General features: G+C 46.1%; 1 protein-coding gene across 5 annotated transcripts in view; it reads left to right on the top strand.

Annotated features, from left to right (window-relative positions):
- Nucleotides 1-16,396, top strand: part of GLI2 (GLI family zinc finger 2) — a 1,147,062-nt gene that overhangs the window by 1,035,968 nt on the left and 94,698 nt on the right. For all 5 annotated transcript variants that reach the window (XR_011274753.1, XM_069616740.1, XM_069616738.1 and 2 more), the window contains one exon: nucleotides 4,457-4,648. Coding sequence is in view for 4 of the 5 variants with exons in the window: in XM_069616740.1 (XP_069472841.1) it covers nucleotides 4,457-4,648 (192 nt within the window). In the remaining variant the exon portion in view is untranslated. The remainder of the gene's footprint in view (nucleotides 1-4,456; nucleotides 4,649-16,396) is intronic.

Here is a 16,396-nt window from a genome sequence, read left to right as displayed (position 1 = left end):
ATTGGTCATGACAGGCAGGACAGCGAAAGGAAACCCGCCCGTACCTTTCTGCATTAGGCCCCATCTTTAACTCTTGTCCAGAGCTATCATTACCTCAATTGTGCGTGTCTACTTTTAATGGGTGTGGCCTGCGATGATGACAGTAATACTGCATCTGGGTTGCCTGGCCCCTCCAACTCTGGATTCCAGGTTTTTTTCATTACTCTATTAAATTAGTCACAGTGAAAGGGAAACCTTTTACAAGTTCAGGGAAACGCAAGAATGTAGAGGCTACAGTATCGGATACCCTGCTGAAAGGGCACTTGATAAAGCTCTGCCTAAGAGCCGCGCAGTAAGGGGACATGTATTACTCTGGGGACAGAGTTCTCCGGCCGCACAGTAAGGGGGGGGGGGTGGATAACTCTGGCAGCAGAGCTGCCAGGCCGCACAGTAAGGGGACCTGTATAAATGGGGACAAAGCTCTCAGGACGCACAGTAAGGAGAAATGGATAACTCTGGGGGCTGAGCGCTCAGGACGCAAATTAAGGGAACATGCATAACTCTGGGGGCAGAGCTCTCAGGCTGCACAGTAAGGGGAAAGGAATAATGCTGGGGCCATAGCTCTCAGGACGCAAAGAAAGGGGAAATGGATAACTCTGGGGGCAGAGCTCTCAGGACGCACAGTAAGGGGAAATGGATAACTCTGGGGCAGAGCTCTCAGGACGCACAGTAAGGGGAAATGGATAACTCTGGGGGCAGAGCTCTCAGGGCGCACAGTAAGGGGAAATGGATAACTCTGGGGGCAGAGCTCTCAGGATGCACAGTAAGGGGACATGTATAACTCTGGGGCAGAGCTCTCAGGGCGCACAGTAAGGGGAAATGGATAACTCTGGGGGCAGAACTCTCAGGACGCACAGTAAGGGGATATGTATAACTCCAGGGGCAGAGCTCTCAGGACGCACAGTAAGGGGAAATGGATAACTCTGGGGGCAGAGCTCTCAGGACGCACAGCAAGGGAAAATGGATAACTCTGGGGGCAGAGCTCTCAGGACGCACTGTAAGGGGACATGTATAACTCTGGGGACAGAGCTCAGAGGCCGCACAATAAGGGGACATGTATAACTCTGGGGATAGAGCTCTCAGGCCACACAGTAAGGGGACAAGTATAATTCTGGGGACAGAGCTCTCAGGCGGCACAGGAAGGGGACATGCATAACTCTGGGGACAGAGCACTCAGGCCACACAGTAAGGGGGCATGTTTAACTCTGGGGACATAACTCTCATACTGACAAAAAGAGGAAATTGATAACTCTGGGGCTGAGCTCTCAGGCCCCACAGTAAAGGGAGATGGATAATTCTGGGGGGAGAGATCTCGGTCCACACAATAAGGGGAGATTTAATACTCTGGGGGCAGAGCTTTCAGGTCACACAGGAAAGGGTGGTATATAACTCTGGAGGCAGAGCTCTAACGCCGCAAACTAAGGGGAGTTGGATAACTCTAGAGACAGTGGTCTTAGGCTCCACAGTAAGGGGAGATGGAAAGAGGACAGTGCTCCGAGGCTGCACAGTAAGGGGAGATGGATAGTGGACAGTGCTCCGAGGCTGCACAGTGAGGGAGATGGATAGAGGACAGTGCTCCGAGGCTGCACAGTAAGGGGAGATGGATAGAGGACAGTGCTCTGAGGCTGCACAGTAAGGGGAGATGGATAGAGGACAGTGCTCTGAGGCTGCACAGTAAGGGTGATGGATAGAGGACAGTGCTCTGAGGCTGCACAGTATCGGGAGATGGATAGAGGACAGTGCTCTGAGGCTGCACAGTAAGGAGAGATGGATAGAGGACAGTGCTCTGAGGCTGCACAGTAAGGGGAGATGGATAGAGGACCGTGCTCCGAGGCTGCACAGTAAGGGGAGATGGATAGAGGACAGTGCTCCGAGGCTGCACAGTAAGGGGAGATGGATAGAGGACAGTGCTCCGAGGCTGCACAGTAAAGGGAGATGGATAGAGGACAGTGCTCCGAGGCTGCACAGTAAGGGGAGATGGATAGAGGACCGTGCTCCGAGGCTGCACAGTAAGGGGAGATGGATAGAGGACAGTGCTCCGAGGCTGCACAGTGAGGGGAGATGGATAGAGGACAGTGTTCTGAGGCTGCACAGTAAGGGGAGATGGATAGAGGACAGTGCTCTTAGGCTGCACAGTAAGGGGAGATGGACAGAGGACAGTGTTCTGAGGCTGCACAGTATGGGGAGATGGATAGAGGACAGTGCTCTGAGGCTGCACAGTAAGGGGAGATGGATAGAGGACAGTGCTCTTAGGCTGCACAGTAAGGGGAGATGGATAGAGGACAGTGTTCTGAGGCTGCACAGTAAGGGGAGATGGATAGAGGACAGTGTTCTTAGGCTGCACAGTAAGGGGAGATGGATAGAGGACAGTGCTCTGAGGCTGCACAGTAAGGGGAGATGGATAGAGGACAGTGCTCTGAGGCTGCACAGTAAGGGGAGATGGATAGAGGACAGTGTTCTGAGGTTGCACAGTAAGGGGTGATAGATAGAGGACAGTGCTCTGAGGCTGCACAGTAAGGGGAGATGGATAGAGGACAGTGCTCTTAGGCTGCACAGTAAGGGGAGATGGATAGAGGACAGTGCTCTGAGGCTGCACAGTATGGGGAGATGGATAGAGGACAGTGCTCTTAGGCTGCACAGTAAGGGGAGATGGATAGAGGACAGTGCTCTGAGGCTGCACAGTATGGGGAGATGGATAGAGGACAGTGCTCTGAGGCTGCACAGTAAGGGGAGATGGATAGAGGACAGTGCTCTTAGGCTGCACAGTAAGGGGAGATGGATAGAGGACAGTGCTCTGAGGCTGCACAGTATGGGGAGATGGATAGAGGACAGTGCTCTGAGGCTGCACAGTAAGGGGAGATGGATAGAGGACAGTGCTCTTAGGCTGCACAGTAAGGGGAGATGGATAGAGGACAGTGTTCTGAGGCTGCACAGTAAGGGGAGATGGATAGAGGACAGTGCTCTGAGGCTGCACAGTAAGGGGAGATGGATAGAGGACAGTGCTCTGAGGTTGCACAGTAAGGGGAGATGGATAGAGGACAGTGTTCTGAGGCTGCACAGTAAGGGGAGATGGATAGAGGACAGTGCTCTTAGGATGCACAGTAAGGGGAGATGGATAGAGGACAGTGTTCTGAGGCTGCACAGTATGGGGAGATGGATAGAGGACAGTGCTCTTAGGCTGCACAGTAAGGGGAGATGGATAGAGGACAGTGCTCTGAGGCTGCACAGTATGGGGAGATGGATAGAGGACAGTGCTCTTAGGCTGCACAGTAAGGGGAGATGGATAGAGGACAGTGCTCTGAGGCTGCACAGTATGGGGAGATGGATAGAGGACAGTGCTCTGAGGCTGCACAGTAAGGGGAGATGGATAGAGGACAGTGCTCTGAGGCTGCACAGTAAGGGGAGATGGATAGAGGACAGTGCTCTGAGGTTGCACAGTAAGGGGAGATGGATAGAGGATAGTGTTCTGAGGCTGCACAGTAAGGGGAGATGGATAGAGGACAGTGCTCTTAGGATGCACAGTAAGGGGAGATGGATAGAGGACAGTGTTCTGAGGCTGCACAGTATGGGGAGATGGATAGAGGACAGTGCTCTTAGGCTGCACAGTAAGGGGAGATGGATAGAGGACAGTGCTCTGAGGCTGCACAGTATGGGGAGATGGATAGAGGACAGTGCTCTGAGGCTGCACAGTAAGGGGAGATGGATAGAGGACAGTGCTCTGAGGCTGCACAGTAAGGGGAGATGGATAGAGGACAGTGTTCTGAGGCTGCACAGTAAGGGGAGATGGATAGAGGACAGTGCTCTGAGGCTGCACAGTAAGGGGAGATGGATAGAGGACAGTGCTCTGAGGCTGCACAGTAAGGGGAGATGGATAGAGGACAGTGCTCTGAGGTTGCACAGTAAGGGGAGATGGATAGAGGATAGTGTTCTGAGGCTGCACAGTAAGGGGAGATGGATAGAGGACAGTGCTCTTAGGATGCACAGTAAGAGGAGATGGATAGAGGACAGTGTTCTGAGGCTGCACAGTATGGGGAGATGGATAGAGGACAGTGCTCTTAGGCTGCACAGTAAGGGGTGATAGATAGAGGACAGTGCTCTGAGGCTGCACAGTAAGGGGAGATGGATAGAGGACAGTGCTCTGAGGCTGCACAGTAAGGGGAGATGGATAGAGGACAGTGTTCTGAGGCTGCACAGTATGGGGAGATGGATAGAGGACAGTGCTCTTAGGCTGCACAGTAAGGGGAGATGGATAGAGGACAGTGCTCTGAGGCTGCACAGTAAGGGGAGATGGATAGAGGACAGTGCTCTGAGGCTGCACAGTAAGGGGTGATAGATACCTCTCGGGTTCAGCTCTCGGGTACCAGGTTCACAGTGACCTCATGTTGTTTCTCTTTCTTGTGTTGTCTTCCCCCTGCAGTTGCGCATGAGCACTTAAAGGAACGGGGCCTATTTGGACTCCCGCCTCCCCCACCTGGAGCCAATCCTGCGGACTACTATCATCAAATGGCACTCATGGCTGGCCATCCGAACCCCTACGGTGAGCTCCTGATGCAGAGCGCGGGAGCAGCCAGTGTCTCCCACCTTCACGAGTACCTCAACCCTGTGGACAGTAAGTAGCCCATATGTGTGTCTAGGCCCGTTTCCAGTACCCCCTATATATCTCTGAACAACTGGGTAGCCAGTCTTTTTACCACAGAAACTTCACCACAGAATGTTGTTGTCCTGGGGCGTGGGAGTAGTGGGCCTTCCCCTGCATATTGCGGTAACATAATTGGTTTTCAAACAAACAATAATTCAATGGTTAAAATGTCTGCAGTAAAACAGTATTCCACACTTTTGTCGAGTGCAACGCTGGCCATTGCTTATTTAGACACATTTTGTTGCCACACTCTTTACCCCCAAAACAATAGATGGTAAGTGTGGGTATGGTATATAGAGGAGTGTGGGGTTGTGGGTGTAAAAAATGAGTAAGGGGCGTCTCCTTGTGCTTTTTGAAGTAAATAAAAGTGGTAAAATCAGAAAAGAAATTCAGCAAAATAAAACGGAAACACTGAGAGATCTATAAAAACAGATGGAACTGAGCAACTGCACTAATGGCCGCCCGCCGGTACTGCTATGTGGATGCTTCTGATAGAGAGTCGAGGGGCAGACCCTATGGGCAAACTTCCGAATGCAAAAACCATGCACACACAGTAGACAACGTGTTATGTAACCTCTGCACTCCGGTCGGGTCGATGACTCTTCTTAACAAAATAAAAATATAAGCACCTAAAGTCTTGAATATAATCAACGCTCTAAACTGATTTATTTTCCGCACAAATTAATTTAATGCAAACTTTTAATGCGGGGTCGGGAGGATAGCTCAGTGGCAACACGCTCACCTTGGAAGCAAGACGATGCGGAGCAAAACAGGTTCAATGCTCAGGTTCGATCCCTGGGCCCGCAGTTAAAAACCTCTTGGGTATTAAGCGCGTTATAAATAATCAATGAAAACTGTGTGTATATTGGAATCAATCTTTATATCACAAATCTATCAAATTTAACAAAGTAAGTATTGTCATTCTTGTCTGTTCACAAAAATACCAACATAAAACAATTTCTAAAACGAACTTCAACTTGTATTACATGTATCTTCATCTGATGGTGCTTCATGTTCTGCGCCATAAGGACCCTCATGATAGTTGCCCAACGCATTTACAATACAAGTATATTCTCCCTGGGGAAGGATCCTGTGTGCAATTGCTAAAATTAATATAGATCTGTGTAAATATTCTAAAGTGTATACTTTCAAAGAAGCAGTCATCACAGCAACTGTACTGTCACCTGTTCATAGCCTTTATGATCAAGCTCTGACACTGGTGATTTGAGGAAAGTGGCCACCATAGCAAGTAAATGTAGGCGATCTATAATCTACTGATCAATCTATATAATTAGTTGTCATACTCACTAATCGGTGTAATTGGAGCTTATTAAAGCTGGTAAGATAGCACAGAGAGTAGGCTCGCTTTGACATCCCTGCAGAGCCTGCCAACGCAGGTTCGAATCCCGGCAGGGCCCAACTCAGCCTTTCATCTTTCCGAGGTCGATAAATGCAGGTTCAAATCCCGGCAGGGCCCAACTCAGCCTTTCATCTTTCTGAGGTCGATAAATGAGCACCACACACCGTGGGTAATAATAAGCAACGCTCAGATACCTGAGGGTTCGTAGTGCTATATAAATGCAAAATTATTATTATTCCCAAAATGTAATTTGACTTCCTGTTCTAAATGGCGTGAGTATTGTGCCTTATAATAGAAGGACCTGGCAAATGCCTATGTTATACCTATGCAGAAGTGAAAAATCCAGACTTTGTGAATGCCTGTGCTTAACATGACTTCAGTGCAAGGAACAAATGCTAGGACACATATACTGCCTATAAATCAAGTGGTTGGAAGATGCAGTTGCTTGGGACATTTTAATTAATCTAGTATATCGTGTACGGTTGTATGTGTTTTAATCAAACTTCAAATGTATTTTTTTACTGTAGAGGGAGATGCCCAGCCCCCGATCCGTCCTCAACTGTAACCATAGAGATAGATTAACGAGATCCCAGGAGGATGTGTTTTAGGTGGGGAGGGATATGTTGTGGGTGGAAATGTCCTTTGGGATTAACATGGCCATGTGGTGTCAATGAGTGGGTAAATAGCTTAACAACGCCCACGAGCTCAGTCTCTCCCCTTACATCCCATCTCTCACCCAGCTTTTGTTCAAAGCAATCGTTTAGTCCTATAGATGGCGCTTAAGTGCCACCTAACAGCCACAACTAAAAAGGAGTGTGTAGCTGTGCGTTCAATGTGGCAAACTGCCACAAAGAGATTTGAGAGCGGGCACCACGCACATTTATTTAAAATGTCTAGACTTCATTAACATTACAGTTTGCATTTGGTGTTTGCCAAAAAACCTCAATTGTACTTTTTTCAGGAAATAACTATGTGAACAAAAACTGCTGGATCCCCTCCAGTGTTTGGCACCCCCCTAGTTGTAAATACTACAAAATGTTCGTATAGTTATAAAAAAAAACAGTCCCAAAATATCTTTAGTAAATCAATATTAGCAAAAGGGTGCAATTAGAGGCTGATTGTAATTAGAAGAAAGTCACCAGAGTCTTGTGGATGATTATGGAGCTAGGAAGAGATTCCTGGTTTTACCATATATGTGCAGCATGTTCTTGCTGCACGTATATAATTTTCTGACCAAATATTGTGGATTTTGCTAATACAAGCTGGCTCCTCCCATATCAGCTGACTGCCTATTTCAACAGTGGCCGCGCGCATGTGCGCGCGCGCAACAGCGAAGTGCACCCGAACTGCTGGAGATACTGCTTAGCTGCTGTCTGCTTTGCTGTTCTTGCTGCACGTATATGATTTTCTGACCAAATATTGTGGATTTTGCTAATACGAGCTTTGGCTCCTCCCACATCAGCTGATCACCTATTTCAACGGCCAGGAGAAGCACTTTAAATAATATAAAAGTGCTAATCAATCTATGCTCTAAGGGATAATAAAACAACCGTCTGTAGAACCAACAACTATGAAAGAAAACACACCTGCCAATAAACGATGCTATGGATTTTTACCGATTGGGGGGCAGAGCTCTCAAGCCGCACAGTGAGGGGCTTGAGAGCTGAAGTAACAACACGAAGCCGCGCTTCTGCAGAAATTGAGCCTGTCTCGAGAAATAACGCAGGTGAAATAACAAACATACATCTGATGTATACACAGTTTCTACACACCTGACTAGGAAATGACTCAGAAAGACGGAGGGAATGTGTTTCCACTACCTTGCTACATACCTGATTAGGAAATGACTCCGAAAGACGGAGGGAATGTGTTTCCACTACCTTGCTACATACCTGATTAGGAAATGACTCAGAAAGACGGAGGGAATGTGTTTCCACCACCTTGCTACATACCTGATTAGGAAATGACTCAGAAAGACGGAGGGAATGTGTTTCCACCACCTTGCTACATACCTGATTAGGAAATGACTCCGAAAGACGGAGGGAATGTGTTTCCACTACCTTGCTACATACCTGATTAGGAAATGACTCCGAAAGACAGAGGAAATGTGTTTCCACTACCTTGCTACATACCTGATTAGGAAATGACTCAGAAAGACGGAGGGAATGTGTTTCCTTGTCTTGTAACCAAGACTCGTCAAAAGGAAAGCTAAAAAGAAAGTGTTACAAAAAAATCTCATTTGGTGGCATGGAATGGAGGCTTATGCCAAAAGCTGCTCACAGGCTACAGTGTTCAAGGTGGGTGCTGGGGCAGCCCGTATGTGACCCACCAGTGTGTTTCTCAGACTCCTCCCTCATGGAAGAGGCTGTTGCTCTTACCTCGGCGCCTGTATGCATTCCTTGTATATGCAGATTAAAATGCGGTGATGTTAGTGCTTTGCTATATGACGGTAACACCTGATTTATGATGCAAACATCTGTAATAATTGAGCGTACCATGGCACTTGCTGGCAAACAATGGTAGAAACTGCACTGTTGATGGCAGCACGTGCACATTTGTGGGGATGGTCTCAATAGTTGGCAACACGGAAGACCTCTTCACAATATGAAAACTATAGCATTGGCTTTGACTTTGTCAGTGTTTTTCAGGTTTTGGCTCACAGGTAAATAAAGCAAAGATTATTGGTGAGGATGCAAGCATTTTGTAAATGTATATAAAGGCTCATTTGCCTTTGTGATGCCATTTGTGCCTCCTTTTGCATGTTTCTGACATTGTGATTTGGTGAAAGGAGGCACTGTCTGTGTGTGCGTTTGCCTCCGCTGTCATTTTAACGGTAAGAGAGGCTTATGGGAATAGGGTTTTAAGTGTTTAAATATTGTGTGTAAAGAACATTAAAGCGATGTTGCCTGAAACTCCCAATTTGGTCAAGTTGAGTGGTTGTTAAAAGAAGCACTAAAGCTCTTTACGAGGAAAGCTAAACCCAATGAAATCTCTGCGATAGATCGATTCTGCATAGTACCGACTCGCGCAGTTAAATAAGAGTCTGCCACTGGTAAAAAGTTGGGCAAATACATGTTGACTGGAGTAAGAGTGGGTTGCTTACAGTGCTGTTAGGTTCTTGTCATTTCATATTTAGGCGACAATGGTCATGTTTTTTTTCCAGTGCTTAACTCTTTAGAGTTTCAACTACCCCCATGGTATGGGGCACATTGTGTCCACCTTTCATCCCTTGAAGGGAAAATATCTTTGAAGGTTGTCCGACTATATTTTAAGTCAGAAAAGTTTTTTTGAAGAGTTTCTCAATATGCTTGATCTGCTGTAAAAACACAGAAAGGTCTTTATGCAATTTTTGGATGACTGGTGGGCCCTGGGGCGTCTGAATAGCACCTCCCATTGGGATACACAAAGACCCCTTTAATGGCGCTCTCCGCACATACAATGACGTCTAAGTGACTGAAAGAGGCCGCTGGTTGGCAGGATGTACATCATGAACGGGATCAAACTTTGCTTGGTATGCTCTGCTATATGTCACCGATATGGGCCTCGTATTCCAGAGTGGCAGTCCCACACATTTTTGGCTTTGGCACAATATGGTTGGAAAAGTAGCACCATTGTTGTAGACTAGTCAGTATCTTGCCTTACGGCTAATATTGTTCCGGTGTTTGGAATTCCACACGGATGCATTCACATCCTGTCTCTGAGAAGACGTGTCACTTTCAACTTGTCTTCAAACTATTCTATGTTAATTGTGTTTGTGTTTTTTTAAATGTGTGAGATTGTGGGTGTGCACAGGAGACGATCTGGACAGCGGGATCTTGGAAATACTGTTGCACGTCTTTCAGTGGTGTTATGCACAATTTCCCCGTAATCTCTGTGGCAAAAGCAAGAAAACCACAAACAGCCCTACTGTTGCCCTCCCTGCATTATTGCACAGACTTCAGGAACGGCAGTGCAGTGGAGCGAGCGATCGGCTCTACCAGGCTAGAATGACTTAGCCTCTCCCTCGGGCACAAGGCATTTCATTGGCCAAGTGTGCCACATTGATGAGGTGGTTTTTGTGGTGAGTTTATTCTAATTCCATAACTGGCATAGTACATGCATCGGATGGCATGCTGAGCTCACAACACTCCTTTCACACAATTACACTTACAGCCAACCATTGAGTTTGGGATTGGCCCAGTGTGTTTTTATATAGAGAGATGAAGATATGTATAAATAGAACTGCGCTATAAGACAGGTGACATGTTGTGTAGCAGAAATGCATGCTTTTCAGGTAATTTGCATACCCACAATGTATGATCAGTGGCTTTAAACTGGAGATGAACTTCCAGGGATGGCTACTAGGTGGCGCTGTGGCACGTGTGACTCGTTAGCAGAAATGGTCTATTCTACTGCCATGTATTTAAAGTTTAAATAGTCTTAACACAGAGCCAATTTGTGCTGAACCATCACGGTTTGCAAGTGGTCTAGACGTGTTTAGCTCTGGGTTGCGCAGCGTGTTCCCCTGGAAAGCCGAATGTACCACACAAGTCCCATAGAGTGGGCCGAACTATCCATGGCATGGAGCAGGTGGTAGAGGCATGGCACACACACTTGCGTTAAAAAACATGTGTTTTAAGGTGTCCTTTTTATTACTTTTTCACTGTAACACGTGATAGATAACCTTTTAATGGCATTGCCACTTTGATTGATTTGTACATTGGGACTAAAATTCTTTTTTTAATTAGAAGTAAAACTGCCTGCATCGTGATGCAGAGCCAAAAGCTGAAGCAAAGAGGCACCACACACCTGACCACCAGCCTAGGGAAGCATAGGTGAGGGAAGCAATGAAAGATTAGCCCTTGTTTTGCCTTCTATCTGTGTGCTGCTGTAGTGCTAAAATGTGGGGGAGCAGGTAACCGTCACGCAGAGGTACACGAAACCTACCTTACTTCTCAAGTCGACCCAATAAGAAAGAGGGAGATTTTGTTGTGGGCTTCTGAATCCCTCCCAAAAGAAATAGAGGATGCCTTCGAATGTCCTGTTTCTTTAGAAATAGCGCATCTGCCCTTAAGTCTGCTAAACCACTACACTGGCATCCTTCAGAAGGAACATGTAACTCATAAACATAGACCGTGTGCTCCTGGGAGTGGTAATTGGGAGAGTCACTTCCGGCCTGGCTTCTCAAGGCTTTGGCTTTGCATAACATCTGACCTCAAAAGAAGGTTCCAAGCGTGCAAGCTTTTTTGACGCGCTGGATCTATTGCCTAGCGTGACGGAGCCCGCCCAAACCACTGTCAATCAATCCAAGTGTCAGACATATCATTGCAGAGAAAACCTCACCTGTTAGCATTTTGGTGACCAGTGATTTTCCATAATGAGTACTTGCACTGGTTTAGCCCAGTATATGGTTTGGCCGAAGCTGGGAGCCGCTTGGCAGACTTGGCTCCGGTGAGGAATGCGGGGTGCCCACTGAGAATGTCCCACAACAGGAAGATGTAATGTTTTGCATGTGTGGGCGGGGAGACCACAAAGTGTTGCTAAGAGGCACTGTGATCCCCCATCACTGCCTTGAAGTAGCCTGGCAAAGTAAGCGGCCTAGACGGTTCAAGCTCTATTTCCTCAGCTGCAGGTGCCTCAATGTTTCAAAATGGTGCGCGTAGGCCAATGTTCATGGAAATGCTGTACATTCGCAGTCGGGTACTCTTACCTTATAAAACATTTTGATAAATCCTGAAAAATTACTGTTCGATCCATGCAAATATGGGGAAGGGTTTGACCACATCGTATGAGGCAGACAGTGAGAACCTGAAAACAAAAATCTACGACGACTTGAACCCTAATCCTCTCCCAGCCCCTGTCTGCCTGACCCCTTCATAGCCATTATCCCAACCAAATCGCTTAACCACTTTCTCCATATTTTATTTATGGTTGTTTTTATAAGATTCCCTTGGTGAAACACTGGGCCTCATTATGAGTTCGGCGTTGTGGCCAAAAATGTTGGTAATCTGCGTTACCACTGCATTACCGCATCACCCTACTATGGGTTTGCAGGTAAGGTGGAGGAAAAATCTCCAGCAAAATGTTGGTGGTAAATCTGCTACTTTACCGCCAAATTGGAGCCATTTCAGCAGTTTTACGGCGGTGGTAATTCCGCTGAAATCCCCATGGAGTCCAATGAACTCCATAAACAGGGACTAACACCGCCATACCGCCATTTGCCATTCTGCTGTAATTTCGCCGGTTTACGTGGCAGTAACGGTAAATCAGGTTTGCTGGTATCTCGGCAGATTCACTGCCAAGATACCACGAAACTTACAGTAAGGCCAACTGTCACTTGGTGTCACCAAAAACCAGTTCCTTCCCAGACCGGGATTCGAACCTAGTCACAGGGTGAGAATGCTAATTCGCTAGAGGACCAGATAGTTCAGGGGTCTGCAACCTTGAGCCCTCAAGATATTTTTTTTGTTCGTTTTTTTTTTAAAAAAGGTCTTTTGACCTAATACCAATAGATTGACTGTGCTTGACTTGTGCTGCGTCTATACATACATGATGTTTGTAGTACCGCAACCTTCTTTTCATCGTAATCTTACTGCAGGCTTTGACAAATAAAGCATGGGGGCGAGGGGCAGATGTGTCTGCCCCCATGAAGAGAAAACCCAAACAAAGAGGAGTGACATAACAGCAGGCAGAAATCAGCCATGCACAGATGAAATAGCTGGCATGAAGGCACACCACAAGAGAAATGCTTCAGTAAAATGACCCCGCTCCACGTGGATCTTCATATGATACAACTGATAAAAAAAGAAATCCAGAAGAAAGTTTGGAAACTCCATTTATTCCATGTCTGGCTCCTTGAATTCCAAAAGTCCACACAAATATGCCGTCTCACAACATCTCTGCTTTCAGGGCACGTCCATGTACTCTGTGGTGGGTGTCACTGCCAGCCGAGGTGTTAGGGGGCAGCGGGGAGAGGGTCTAGTAGCAGGTTGCATTCTTTTGGCTGAATTAAACCCAGACTGGAGCTTAGATGAATAGCGCAATAGAAAGACGAGGTTGCTGTTCCATGCAAAGGGGGGGTTGTGTGGGTCGGTGTGTGGTAGGCCGCGGTGCCTCCACCGTCGGCATTCTCCTTGCTCATTCTGGGAACGGATATCTTGCCTTTGCTCACACAGCTAAGGGGCATGCAGTGTGCAGGTCTCGCCAGGTGGAAAAGACATTGCTACACGGCCCAAAGATGAATGCAAAAAAATGCTCCTGTCCTGAAAAAAAAACACTATGCAATGTATACAATTATAAGCACAAAGTAATGTGTGGCTTATTGGCAATCTTAGTGGAAATGCATCGGGCCTCATTACAAGTAGTTCGCAAAGGGATACCGGGCACCGGTAATGACACCGGTGCCGGTAATCCCTTTGCTCCCTACTACGAGTTCCCTTTGCGGGTACCTTCCTTAACGCCTGCTTTTAGCAGGCGTTAAGGAAGGTACCCGCAAAGGGACACCGGGGTCAATAACGGTGCCGCAATTTGCAGTACCGTTATTGCCGCCTTCCCCCTTCCCATTGAGCCCTATGGGGGCTCAAATGGGAATGGGGAATGGCCCTGGTGAATGGGGAATTACCGGTTCCTCCGACCTCGGAATGGACCGGTAATTACTCCATTCACCAGGCAGGAGTCGGAACGATTTTGGGGCAGCCATGCCGCAAATATCAGCGTGGTTACCTCCAAAGTCGGAATGAGGGCCATTTGCTCCCACATGCAAAAATAGATCATTACAATAATTGAACAATAGTTTTACATTGAATAATACATTATAAAAGAACTGCATATGTGATAAGACATATATACACACTGCTACATACAAAAAACATAACTACATTGAATACCAATTCAAATGAATGTCTCTTATTATGTTATTCAACAACTAAGCTAAATCATGCTTACAAAAGAGCTGGCCAGAGTTGACATGCTGTTGATGTTTCGGCATGAAATAATTCTATTGCCTTCCTCTGGACACACTGCCAATTCAATGGGGACCTTGTGTGTATAATCAAATATAGCATTCTTGTCTTTTGTAATGTATTCTTCAATGTAAAACTATTGTTCTTTGATTGTAATTGTCAATTTTCGCATGTGGGATCAAAGTGTATTCGAATATAGACACTTCACAAAGATAACATATTTGGTTATTGGAAAGAGCTCCCACCTGATCCAAAAGGATACCTCGGGGTCAACACGCTCTGCATGGGCTCAATGTAATGCAGTGCCACATGGGTTCGATACCCAGCCCTGCGCCTAAATGGTGGAGGAGGCTGGCAATAAGCGAGATATAAATGACCAATCAAAGATCCATTTGCTCCATCGATTCTGTCTGTACCCAGCTGCACCCTTTCCATTTGGGAGGAAAGGTGGCCGGGTGGCTTCAAGTATGGGCCGGAAACCCAGCAGACCTGTCTTCGAATCAGCGCTTCCCATTTGTCCGTACTGTGCAATTCTGTGAAAATCACGTGTTACTCTTCGGTCACAGTAGAAAAAAGCAATTAGAGCTGGGGGGTCCTCTTTTTTAGGGGGCTGTGTGGCTGAGGACCAGGTATAAACATGTATATAGAATAATGCCACTGAAAACAGCTACCCGCCTACACACGTACTAGGTGTGTCTAGTTGCAACATGTGCTATCAATCATGTAAGTCAATGGATCAAAACATGAAAAATAGAGATACACATATTTTAATTTATAAGTATAAAAACACTCAAAATATTTCTAAAAAAGAGACAAAAATGCGTTTTGTTAACACAGAAACATCACAGAAAATGACAAATTGTGAAAGTCAATATCTTCAACAAGCTAAACCAAACAAAATCACTGGATTAGAACAATGTTGTGAGGTTAGTAAAAAAGTGAGGTAGACATGTTGCTATTACATATGTCCTCAATTAATCATTCATTTGTCCTTGACTCTGTCGACACAGAGAAATGTGTTTCTGGGTTCTAGCAACAGTTTTTGAAAAACACTCTATAGCTGATTTAAACTGCTATGGGATGTGCGCTGGACCCGTCTTCAGGACGTTAAATAGTGGCATCAAAGGTTGGATGACAGGAAGGAAGTTCATTGATTGGCCTTTCACATTATAACAATCTAAAAACCAAGACAAAAGAAATGTATTGGTGGCGTGATTTAAAAACTAAATGAGAGTGTCATGTCTCTATCGGTATGCACATGCAACTACTGACACTAAGCTTTTCATTGCTTCTTTGGCGTGTGTGGCATCGAATTGGGTCAGCATCTAAACCGAATTCAATTGTTGAAACTGTCGATTCTCACAGTTGTTGAAACTGAAGGGAAATATGAGGCAAAACTTAGCTGCTCATATTAAATAAATTACTTATTTTTTGCTTTTAACGCAACTTAACCATTCCCATTTAAAAGTTACTTGTTGCAACTAGACACAACTAGTACGTGTGTAGGCGGGTAACTGTTTTCAGTGGCATTTTTCTATATACACTCTTCGGTCTCATGCACTTTTGGGATGATATCTGCACCCTTTACAAGGCCCATCTGGTAGCCATCCCATCTCAGACGCAATGACCGCAATCTCTGTTGAGACCTTGCCCCGGGTGTCCGCGTCGTAATGACACCCAACCTTTCCTTGGATGACTTCTTCGATGGAATTCAAGAACCTCTGTCATTAAGATCGTGGCTGGGGGAAGGAATGTCTAATTATTACCCCAGGGTAACCACAATGTAAAAGTGCATTCACTGTTAATCTGCCCCCTCGGTTAAATTCTATTTTCAGAACATAAGCCGTGCCCTCCTTTATGGGACCCCGCCTTGTCATGGGTCAGGCGGATCTGATGGACACATGTATGTTGCAGTAGATTGCTGCTGAACACTGGATAACTTCATTCATGTTGAGCAAAAACATGGATTTATGTAGAACTTAAAAGCCAAAACTAAAAAACAAAAGTAAGTGTCAACTGCAGTGTATGGATCTGCAATACAGGCATTTCACCCACAAAGTATGCCTGCTCCTTTGAGCAGAGAGTATTATTTTAAAACGTATATGCTTGTGCGTAGGATGGTCTTTCTCATGGACTGTCACCAGCTTTGACACTCTACTGAGGTTGACATTAAAGTCATGGTGAAGGATGTTACAAAGACGCATTTCCCACTGCCATATCTAGCAATTAACAAAGATGGCGGCTGTTCAACAAGATGTCGCCGCCTGACCAATAATACCGCCTCTGTGCGCCATGCAATGAATGCCCGTTTTCTAAGTACAATAATGAACGTGTTCAGCACAAGAGGACTGTCCATGTGTATGCTACATTGAGGATGACTGTGCATTTTTAAAATATATCATTACCTGCTGTTCAGAG

This window comes from Ambystoma mexicanum, chromosome 9 (assembly GCF_040938575.1).
Source record: "Ambystoma mexicanum isolate Mex_15411 chromosome 9, UKY_AmexF1_1, whole genome shotgun sequence".
NCBI lineage: Eukaryota > Metazoa > Chordata > Amphibia > Caudata > Ambystomatidae > Ambystoma > Ambystoma mexicanum.
The sequence above is the reverse complement of the archived record's forward strand: the minus strand, read 5'-3'. Positions and strand labels throughout refer to the sequence as shown.